Here is an 11,820-nt window from a genome sequence, read left to right as displayed (position 1 = left end):
ATGAGTCGGAATGGTGGAGGATTCAATCAGGATCCTTCGAATCACTTCTTCTTGCATCCGTCTGAAAATCCAAGTCTCGCTATTACAAATGTCATTTTTAATGGAAAGAATTATGGAGATTGGAGTAGATCTATGGTTAGGGCTCTGAAATCTAAGAATAAGATCAAATTCATTGATGGTAGTTTACCTAGACCTGAGATACACGATCCTACCTATGAAGCTTGGGAGCGTTGCAATACCTATGCAGTTGCATAGTTAAACCTTAGCCTGAATTCTGATATTGCTCAAAGTGTAAGTTGGAAAAATGTGGCATTAGACCTCTGGGATGAATTGAAGCATAGGTACTATCAGGGGATAAATTTCGAGTAGCCGAATTACAGGAAGAGTTGTATGCTCTCAAACAGGGAGATATGAATGTGACTGCATATTTCACTGAATTGAAGAAAATGTGGGAGGAATTAGACAGTTTCAGAACAATTTCCTCATGTAGTTATGGAAGAGATTGCAGTTGTGGATTAGGTGTTGTAAGAAATTTTAGAACGGAAGATCAAGTAACACGATTTCTTAGAGGACTGAATGAACAATATGCTGGAGTAAGGTCTCAGGTCATGCTTATGGATCCGCTTCCAAGTTTGAATACTGTTTTCTCACTTCTCACACAACAAGAAAGGCAATTCCAGAGCTTTGATTTTACCTCAGATAATAAACTCATTGCAGCAGCTCGATCCGCCACTCTCTTGAATACTGCAGAAGATTCACACAGCAGAGGAAGAGGAAGGGGCAGAGGAGGCAGGAATCAAGGCTTTGGAAGAGGCCAAGGAGGATGAGGCAAGATGCAGTGCTCTCATTGTGGTAAGTCTGGACACACCATTGACACATGCTATAAAAAGCATGGATATCCATCACATATGCAGCAGAGGCACAACACTGCGATCATGAACATTAGTGCATCAGATTCTGAGGGAAGAAATGAAAATCTCAGATTTTCTTACAATGGAGAGAACAGTGGGTCACAGATTTTTGATTTCACACTAGAACAAAAATCATCTTTGCTAGCACTTCTCAACAAAGAAGATCAGAAATCAAATCATAGTGCTGAACCACACACTCTAGAGCCCTTACCAACACCTCATCCAGGTAGTATGGTACATGTCATGCATTTTAGATCAAGCATACTTGCATTAAACGTTTCAGATAAAAAATATGCACCTTGGGTGGTGGACACAGGGGCTACAGACCATGTGTTATACTCACTCAATGATTTTCAGTCATATCATGAAATAGCTCAAATTCTTGTCAAATTGCCTAATGGTGCACTAGCCATTAGCAAAATTGCTGGAACTATTTTCTTTTCAAAGAACTTATACCTTGTTGGTGCATTGTATATACCTTCCTTCAATTTCAAGCTAATTTCTGTTTCCAAGGCCACATCTCATTTGCATTGTCACATGAACTTTGATGACAAATTGTGTAAGATTCAGGATATCAGCTCGGAGAAGGTGATTGGCACAGCTAGGGCATGTGAAGGACTTTATGCACTGAATGCTGAGACAGTGAGACCTGAATTTACACAGGCAGCAAGCTTCATGAGTTTTTCCAAACCTGAAATAAAGGGAATAAATCTCTGGCACTTTCGGTTAGGTCACTTGTCTTTAGATAGATTGAATGTTATGAAATCTGATTTTCCTTTCATTGACTGTAGTAATAAAATTGCACCTTGTGACACATGCCATTTTGTGAAACAAAGAAAACTGAGTTTTTCAAACATCACTACTATTTTAGAAAATGTATTTGATATTCTTCACATTGATATATGAGGCCCTCTTTCAATTCCATCCATTAACGGGCATAAGTATTTTTTTAACCATTGTTGATGATAAATCACGATTTACATGGACTCATTTAATGAAAACAAAAGCAGAAGCAAGCAAACTAGTTCAGAATTTTATTCAATTTGCAAAGGTGCAGTTTGGCAGCCAAGTAAGAGTCATTAGAACAGACAATGGACCAGAATTTTTAATGCCTCAGTTTTATACAGAAAATGGAATTCTTCACCAAACATCATGTGTTGAAACTCCTCAACAAAATGGCATTGTTGAGCGGAAACATCAACACTTGTTGGCTGTCACTCGTAGCTTGATTTTTCAGTCTGATATACCCAAATGTTTTTGAAACTTTGCTCTTTTGCATGCAGTTTACATCATCAATCGAATTCCAAGCACCTTCTTGCAAAACAAGTCTCCATTTCAGCTTCTTTACCAAACATTCCCTGATCTTTCAGATTTAAAAATATTTGGATGTCTAGCATATGCTTGCACTATAACAACTGGAAGACATAAGCTAAACCCAAGGGCTCGCAAATCTGTATTTCTGGGATTTAAGGAGGGTGTTAAAGGATTCGTATTGATGGATTTAAAAACAAGACAGATTTTCATTTCCAGAAATGTATATTTTTATGAAGATCACTTTTCCTTTCACACACAAGCAACCTCAAGCACCTTTTCACAAAATTCTGCATCAGTGGGTTACAACCCACATTATGACCCTTTCTCTTATGACGTATTTCCACATACTGTACCTCATACACAGTTAACACCTTCACACACTGCACAAAATAAAAATTTAAATTCACAAATTAATTCTTCGCATACTAATGAAAGTGCTGAGGCAGCCTCTACTTTCCTTCATCATGGTCCTGAACCTGTTGTGCAAAGGAGGTCCACAAGAATCAGGAGTCGCCCTTCATATCTTCAAGATTATCAGTGCCTAAATGTCACTTCCAACCTTGGCCATTCCACACAGTCTCAGTGTAAGTATCCCCTATCAAATTTTCTGTCATATGATAAACTTTCATCATCACATAGAGCATTTTCAATTGCATTGTCCACAAACACTGAACCCAATCACTATGAAGAGGCAATCTCTCAACTTTGTTGGAAAAAGGCTATCCAATCTTAACTTGATTCTCTAAATGAAAGCAAAACCTGGAAGCTCACTACTTTACCAGTTGGTAAGAAGGCCATAGGGTGCAGGTGGGTTTTTAAGGTCAAATACAACCCTGATGGTAGTATTGAGAGACATAAAGCACGCCTAGTGGCAAAGGGATATACCCAAGTCCCTGGCATTGACTATCGAGACACCTTCAGTCCGGTTCTCAAGCTAACAAGCCTTTGCATTGTTCTCGCTTTGGCAGCAGCTAATAACTGGTTTTTGAAACAAATAGATGTGAACACCGCATTTCTTTATGGAGACTTAGATGAAGAAGTCTACATGACACCTCCACCAGGGCTCTGTGTTGATAAGGGTCAAGTTTGCAAACTGAAAAAGTCATTGTACAGCCTGAAGCAAGCTAGCAGGCAGTGGAACAATAAACTCAAGTCTGTCCTAATTGAGTTTGGATACAGACAATGCCGATCCAACTACAGCCTATTCACCAAGCATTCTGATCATGGTTTCACAGCAATATTAGTCTATGTGGATGATTTAGTGTTGGCTGGGAATGATATGGTTGAAATTGACAACATCAAAAGAGTGTTGGATGATCGATTTCGCATAAAGGACATTGGGGACCTAAAATTTTTTCTTGGATTTGAGGTGGCCCGATCAAACAAGGGAATTGCATTATATCTAAGGAAATATGTAGTTGATATGCTCAAAGATTTTGGGATTATTGATTGTAAACCAGTCTCCACCCCCATGGATTATAGTGCCAAGTTGGGACAGGATAGTGGCACATTACTTGCAGATGTTACAGGATATCGAAAATTGGTTGGGAAGCTGCTATACTTGACAAATACTCGTCCAGACATTAGTTTTGCAATCAGTAGACTTAGTCAGTTTCTTGACAAACCCACCAACGCTCATCTTCATGCAGCTCATAGGATTTTAAGATACCTAAAGTCTGCTCCTACATAGGGGCTCTTCTTCTCTACCTCCTCTGACCTGTGCATCACTGGCTTCTCAGATTCGGACTGGGCTGCTTGTCCGGATACCAGGCGTTCTACTTCAGTCTACTGTTTCTATCTTGGATCATCTTTGATTTCTTGGAAGAGCAAAAAGCAATGTACTGTTTCATGTAGTTCATCAGAAGCCGAGTATCGTGCATTGGCTGCAGCAACCAAGGAAGCTATTTGGCTGGGGTATCTCCTGAAGGATCTGGGCATGCCACTGACAAAGCCGATTAATATTTTCTGTGATAGTCAATCGGCTATTCATATCGCTTCGAATCCTGTGTTCTATGAAAGGACCAAGCATATAGAAGTCGATTGCCATGTGGTTAGAGACAAGTTCAAGGAGGGATACATCCATTTGCTGCCAATTTCTACCACTGATCAAGTTGTTGACCTCCTCACTAAGCCTCTGCCTCCAGCAACATTCTCCACCCTTCATCGCAAGTTAGGATTGTTAGACATCTACACTCCCAACTTGAGGGAGGGTGTTACTTGATAAGAAGACTCCCACTCACCTTAACTTACTATGCAGCTTATGTAGATAAGTATAACTCTCATACCTGCACAATTGGTGTGACTAAATTATGCATATTAGTTAGTTAGAATAGTCTAATTAGTAACTCCTCACTAGTATATAAGAGACTGTATCCCCATTTGTATAGTTTTGAGATCTTTCACTGTAGTTGAGTAATTTTCAATTCCATTTCTTCCCCCAAATCTCTTTCTCTGTTTTGTGCTCAGTGCTTCACCGACCACACTTCAACAAATACAAAAAATTTAAAAAAAGATCACTGACTTTGTGAAGAAAATAACAAGAAAAACTCTTAAAAGATGTTCATGCATCAATAATATATTGGTTCCACTGATTAACCAATTTTTTAATTAGTTTATTGTTAATTGTAGGCTGAACTAAATCGGTCTAATCAATTCTCAGTTAACCCGATTGAACTTGTTGATTTAGTAATTTAGTCTAATTTTTTAAAATCATACTAAATGTTCATAACATCCAGACGTCTTTATAAAAATAATTATATTTATTTAAAATTAAAATAATATTAAAAAGATAATAATTTAAAATTATTTTATTTAATTTAACATGTATTATTTTATATATGTAGTATCTATAATTAGTCTAATATTATTTAATTAGTTTAATAGTAATTAAACAATACAAAATAAAATAAATAACAATTAAAAATATAAAATAACATAACCTTAAACTAGTTTATACTTTATACTAATGTCAAACATTGTTAAAATTAATACTCATATTAGGTTTAATAGTGTCAGTTAATTTATTGTCAAGAGATGTTAATATTCGTGTGCTTAAATATACATTTACGAAGATTAATTATAGTCAAGAGATGTTAATATGCCTATGTTTAATAGACATTTATGATGATTAATTATGCTCAAGCGTTAATATTGCTATGCTTGTATACATTTATGAAGATTATATTTATTGCAAGAAAAAAATATATTTTAATTTATATGCTCTTATAGATTACTAAAGAGTTTCTTCACTTTATTCCGTGCATAATTTGTCAAAAGGAAATTATATGGTACAGATCTAAATCTGTACAGATTTAAAGATTTGCTTCCTTAAACCACACTTTTTAAAGCCACACTTTTCACTTAAAACCGTAGCTCTTCACAAAGAAAAAACGTCACCTAATGGAAAAAAGTAAATTAGAAGATTTAAGAGAAGAAATAATTAAGTTATCGAAATTAATAGATCAAAAATTAATGATTTTAACTAATGTTAACTGTAATGACACCGAATTCTTAAAATCAATACAAAATGATTTTTCTCAAAATCTTTATTTTACTATAAGTTTTATTGAAGGACTTCAAAAACCTGAAAAAACTTATTTTTCACACGGAATTTCTAAGAAATGTTACCATGGAAATGATTCCCCACATCTTTATCATACTTTTAACCCTCAATTAAATTCTATAGTAGATATGCTTGAAGAAATATTAGTATCTATAAAATTTCAAAGAAATAAGGAAAAAGAAAATCCCAAAGAAGAAAAATTTCAAAATATAATCAACATAACAGATTTAAAAGTAAAACCACCACTAAAATTATGAATATTGAAGAAAAATTAGAAGAAGTTACAATGCTTTTTAAACAATTAAAAATGGCTCAAGAAAATAATATTATGGAACAGGGATTTCAGATAGAAGAAGAATTAGTAAATTCTGAAAATATAGAAAATGAAGAACACATCCTAGATTATTCAAGTGACGAAGAACCAGCAATTCCAATACAAGTAAAAAATGAAGCTGGAACATCTAGGGATAATCAATCTCAATTTAAATGGGAAACAGGTTTTGATAATTATGCTTTTAAAAAAGGATTTATAAATAAAGATTCAAAATATACAAAAATACCATCAAAATACGTTCCTAAAATTCAGGAAATGGAAGGAGAAAGAATGCTCGATTTAGACTGTAAAAAGAATAAAAAAGAAATTTTCGAAAACTGGTTGAATTCCTTCTTATTAGAAGCCTTTACTAATCCAAAACTTAACGAATTATCTGGAAGAGATATTTGGAATTACATAGGGTTTCATACTAAAGGAGCTATAAGAGATTATATGACATCAATAGAAAACCAAATAATAGAAGAATTAGCAACAAAAACAACAGCTTATGATAAGATATTATATATAATGATGATTCTATATAAAGAATTTTTTGGAAAAAATATTATAGATCATAAACAAGAAGTCTATAATAAAGAATATCAAGAAGCAAAAAATCATTTAGCTAACATTCAGATATATGATCTATGTAATGTGGAGTCTTATATATGTGAATATAGAATACATTATTACAAATTAAAAGAAGAAGATAAAAATCATTATCTTAGTATGTATATAACAAAACTTCCATATCCTGTTAATGAATTTATTATGGGAAGATTTATAAGAGAAATAAATAGAGGAACAATTGAAAATAATTTTGGCGGAGCAACCTCTGCAATAAGAGAGGAAATAAAAGAACGTTGTATGCAAGAAGCAACTCAAAAAAGATTTGCAAATATAATTAGAATTTGCTGTCAGGATAATGAAGAGATACCTCAAAAATATGGTCTTAATAAAAATTTTCAAAGAAAAAGAAAATATCAATTTAGAAAAAGAAAATATTATCCAAACTGGAGAAAAAAGAGGTATTTTAGAAAAAGAAATAACAATAAAAACAAAAGACAAAAAAGTGATTATTGCCCAAATAAAAAAGAAAATTGTAAGTGTTGGTATTGCCAAGAAGAAGGTCACTATGCAAATGAATGTCCGAAAAAGAAGGATAAAAAGGATCTTACTAAACAAATAGAAATTGCTAAGTCCTGTTTTATGGAACCATTAGAAGAATCTGATGATAACTTAGACTATATTTTTGAATATGTCTCGGAAACAGACTCAGAGACTGAGTAATAATGCTACATTTATTACTATAAAAATAACAGAAAAGTTTATAAATGCTTTCATAGATTCTGGAGCAACGCAATGCTTTGCTAGTTCAAACATAAAACTTGATTGGAAAAAATTAAAGAAACCATTAAGAGTTAGAATAGCTGACAAATCAATACATAAAATTAACCAAAAAGCAGAGATGGTTGAAATTTTTATTCAAAATTATAGGTTCATTGTTCCATCTATATATATGTTAGACTCTGGAATGGATTTTATCATAGGAAATAATTTTTTAAAGCTATATCATCCATTCATTCAAGAATTAACATATATAGTTTTAAAAGCATCACACGATTCTTCAATAAATCAAAAATCAAAACGTATAAAAATACCAACTACCACTATAGATAAGATCTTAAAATTTAAAATATTTTCTATATTAGAGACATGTTATTTAAATCTATACTTTTAGATAAATATCCCAAAAAATAGTCTTGAAATAAAGATAGAAGAACTTTTGGATAAAATTTGTGCTGAAAATCCTTTAGATGTTAAAAATACAAATAACGAATTAGTAAGTATTAAATTAAAAGATCCTACAAAAGAGATAAATGTTCCAAATAAAATTCCTTATTCCGCAAGAGATAGAGAAGAGTTTTCATTAGAATGTAGAGATCTTTTGGAAAAAGGAATTATAAGATTAAGTAAAAGTCCTCATGCGGCTCCAGCCTTTTATGTCGAAAATAATAATGAAATTAAAAGGGGAAAACGAAGAATGGTTATTAACTATAAGAAGATGAATGAAGCAACTATTGGTGATGCTCATAAACTTCCAAGAAAAGATTCTATTTTAGAAAAAATCAAAGGAGCAACTTGATTTTCATCTCTTGATGCAAAATCAGGATATTGGCAGCTTCGTTTAGACGAAGAAACAAAGAAATTAACTGCTTTTACTTGCCCAACAAAAGAATCAACAAGTGTGTTACTCTATGAATGGAATGTATTACCATTCGGATTAAAACAAGCCCCAGGTATTTACCAAAGATTTATGGAAGAAAATCTAAAAGAGTTAAATGAATTTGTTTTAGTGTATATTGATGATATACTAATTTTTACAAAACAGGATAGAGAAGATCATCTTCAAAAATTATTAATAGTTTTAGAAAGATGTAAAGAAAAAGGATTAGTTCTTAGCAAAAAGAAAGCAAGAATAGCAAAACAAGAAATAGAGTTTCTTGGATTAATTCTATCTACTCAAGGAAAGCTAAAACTTCAGCCAAATGTCCTAGAAAAGGTAAATTTATTTCCTAATAAAATAGAAGATAGAAAACAATTACAAAGATTTTTAGGATGTATAAATTATATTTCTGATCAAGGATTCTTAAAGAATATAACAGAATACACTAAAAGCTTATTTCCAAAAATAAGTACTAAAAAAGAATGGAAATGGGATGAAAAAGATAGTATGCAAATTCAAAAGATTAAAGAATTATGTGAAAAACTTCCAGAACTTTATATTCCAGAAGAAAATGACTACTTAATAGTCGAAACAGATGCTTCAGACATAACCTGGTCAGGATGTCTAAAAGCTAAGAAAGCTATAAAAAGTTTGGAGCAAGGAAAAGAATCACTAGATTCTAAAAATTCCCCAAAGGAACTACTTTGCAGGTATATTTCAGGAACTTTTACTCCAACAGAACAGAGATATACCACTCATGAAAAAGAAACTCTAGCAGCAATTAAATCTCTTAAGAAATGGAAAATTGATTTACTACCCAGAGAATTTACATTAAGGACAGATTCAAGCTACCTAACAGGTTTCATACGATATAATTTAAAAGTTGATTATAATCATGGACGATTGTTAAGATGGCAATTATTTTTGTTACAATATCCAATAAAAATTGAATATATTAAGGGTGACAAAAATGTTATTGCAGATACATTAACAAGAGAATGGAGTTCGTCTTCAACGCATTAGATCAAGAAATTCAGAAATACGAACAAGAACTCGAAAAATGCAAGCATTGTCAGCAAATAAGGACACAGATCCAATCCCTCAAGAAGGCCATCGAGGCAATGAGATCAACACAACAACCAAAACCATCAGAGCTCAGCCAGCTAAGCGTGGTGGACAAATCAGGTGAAGAAAAATTTCCAGAAAATAAAACAATTGCTGAAATTATCAAAAAATCCACCCAAGATAAAAAATATTATGTAATTTATAATGGCCCCATGAAAGGAGTATATGATGCCTGGGAAAAAGCAGCACCATTTACACATCAATCAAGGATAATTCATAAAGGAGGGTTTTTAACACTGGAAGAAGCAAAGGAATCTTTCAGGGAATATGAAGCTCTTCATCCAGAGCAAACCCTAAAAAGAGCAGATAAAGCTCCAATTCAAACCCAGAGAACAGGGATAATAAGAAACATTCCTACAAGGGCTGAAATCAAAGAAAAGAAAAGGGTCTGTAGATCAAATCTCAGAGAAACCCTTAACATAGTTCTGAACTGGACTGAAGAAAGAAGAGCAATTTTGGGATATTATCCTATTGCCAAAGAACAGCTAACAAAGCTGGTTATATTTCCAGATGCATCCCCATCGGACACCTATCAGTTTTTCCAGTATGGATTAATTGATACAATTTTAATTTTTAATGATCTAAAAATTATTAGTGAGTTTCCTGCAGGATTCGTTGATGCAGTGAAGAGATTTAAAAATATGATTGATAACGTAAATCCAAGGGATATATCCCTAAAATTTACGAACAGTCAACCTATTTTTAATGAAGAAGAAGAATGCTTGGTTTCAGCACACCAAGTAATATTCATGTCCGTCTTCCCAGGAAATTTTCAACCAATTGATCAAGTTCAAGATTTAACAATCTACAGTCATGAAGGAAGGCTAGCCAGCACACTAGCAAGGGTCTTCGAAAGAACTCAAAAGATAACAAGGGAATCTCATACAAGAATTAATTATAAAAGCAGAAATACTTTGCTTGTGTCTAGCAAAAGGAATGAAATTGAAGAAAGAGAGATGAGACTCTTAGTGGAATTTGAATCAGCATTCTACAACTTATCTGGACTCTTAGAAAAGCTCCCTGAAGGGATAAAAAGGAATCTCTGCTATTTGATAAAAGACAGAGAAGACCACAAGTGCCAGCTATGCGTCTCAGAGTTATCTGAAGAAAGCAATAATAAAACGGAATCAACCCACATGATAAAGGAAGAAGACAACGCATCTGAAGGTCACATAATGAAAGAGGAAGACAGCACATCTGAAGCATCTCTCAACATTATTGCATAATGACGTAAGCGCTTAGGTCATAGAGCACCAACAATGCAGCTGGTGCAAGATAATAAACAATGACGTAAGCAATGACGTCATAAGAAGGGTAAGGATGGGAATTGTCCATCAGACCCAACCATTATAAATAGGTTGCTTAGGCAATTGTAGAAGCATCAGAAAATAGAAAGCAAGAGGCAAAGAGTACTCAAATGCTAGGAGAGCAAGGAGGAAGCTGCCGAGGCGATTCTATGATCTGAAGAAGAATTCCCATTAGGGAAAAATAGTTCTAAACTCCCCTCTGGAGTTAGTATTTACAATCTCCCCTCTGGAGATAAAAACACCTTATGTAAAATATATTAAATAAAGGAAGTTTTTCTCCAGAAAGGTATGTATTCATTCTAAGTCTTTCAATTATGAATTATTTAGAAAGTTTAGAATTAACAGAAGAATCTGATTATTATAGATTAACTGCTTTATTAGATAATGAAAAACAGGCTGTTTTAAAAACAGAATTAAATCTCAAATCAAACGAAAATTTTAATAAACAAAACCTTTTAAAAGAAGTTTTTAATAGAAAAAATATAATATACTATGGAAAAATTCAACTTGAAGCCCCTATAAAGATAAAATCCGCCAATGGAGAACTTGAAATAGCTTTGATAAATGATGAAGAAATAAGTAAACAGATTGAGAAAATTAAGGATCAACAAAAAAGATCTAAAATTGGATGGATTCATATTAGTACTATACAAGTCTTAATCAAATCTACATATATGAAAGGAATTAATTCACCAATAAGCCTAGCAATCTGTGACAAAAGAATTACTGATGACCCAATAGATCAAATAATTGGAATTGTTCATGGAAACTTGGCAAACGTAAATGTTAAATTTAATGCCCATTTGGGATATGCTATACCTTTATCAACTGAAAATCTTGGAAGATCTATAAGTCTGGCTTATAAATTTCACAGAAAGAATTTAATGGAACAAGATGATGAACCATTTTCAATTACATATGCAATAAATTATGCTTTAACAAATAGCCATCATAGTATAATATTTAAAAACAGAGAAAGAATTTATGTCGATGAATTATTTCAGAAAATTGTAAAAACAGAAATACCAAAATATAAAGCTATTGAAAACTCAGTTCTATTA

At 32.9% G+C, this 11,820-nt stretch overlaps 2 protein-coding genes across 2 annotated transcripts; both read left to right on the top strand.

Annotated features, from left to right (window-relative positions):
- On the top strand, positions 1–827 carry LOC148569842 (uncharacterized). The gene is made up of 2 exons (XM_088506669.1): positions 1–246; positions 342–827. Exons 1-2 carry the CDS (start codon positions 1–3, stop codon positions 825–827), a joined length of 732 nt encoding a protein of 243 aa, XP_088362795.1.
- Positions 828–9,325: 8,498 nt separating this feature from the next.
- Positions 9,326–10,678, top strand: LOC148569841 (uncharacterized). Its single transcript, XM_088507990.1, has one exon. It carries the CDS (start codon positions 9,326–9,328, stop codon positions 10,676–10,678), a length of 1,353 nt encoding a protein of 450 aa, XP_088364116.1.
- The last annotated feature ends 1,142 nt before the right edge of the window (positions 10,679–11,820 follow it).

The sequence above is a fragment of the Arachis ipaensis genome, chromosome B3 (assembly GCF_059453495.1).
Source record: "Arachis ipaensis isolate K30076 ecotype BB chromosome B3, ASM5945349v1, whole genome shotgun sequence".
Taxonomy (NCBI): Eukaryota; Viridiplantae; Streptophyta; class Magnoliopsida; order Fabales; family Fabaceae; genus Arachis; species Arachis ipaensis.
This window is presented reverse-complemented; position numbering and strand designations above follow the sequence as displayed.

Coding starts and splice junctions, on each gene's coding strand:
- LOC148569842 (XM_088506669.1), top strand. CDS start 1: ATGAGTCGGAATGGTGGAGGATTCAATCAGGATCCTTCGAATCACTTC. Junction 247..341: donor AGCGTTGCAATACCTATGCA/GTTGCATAGTTA, acceptor ATTGAAGCATAG/GTACTATCAGGGGATAAATT.
- LOC148569841 (XM_088507990.1), top strand. CDS start 9,326: ATGGAGTTCGTCTTCAACGCATTAGATCAAGAAATTCAGAAATACGAA.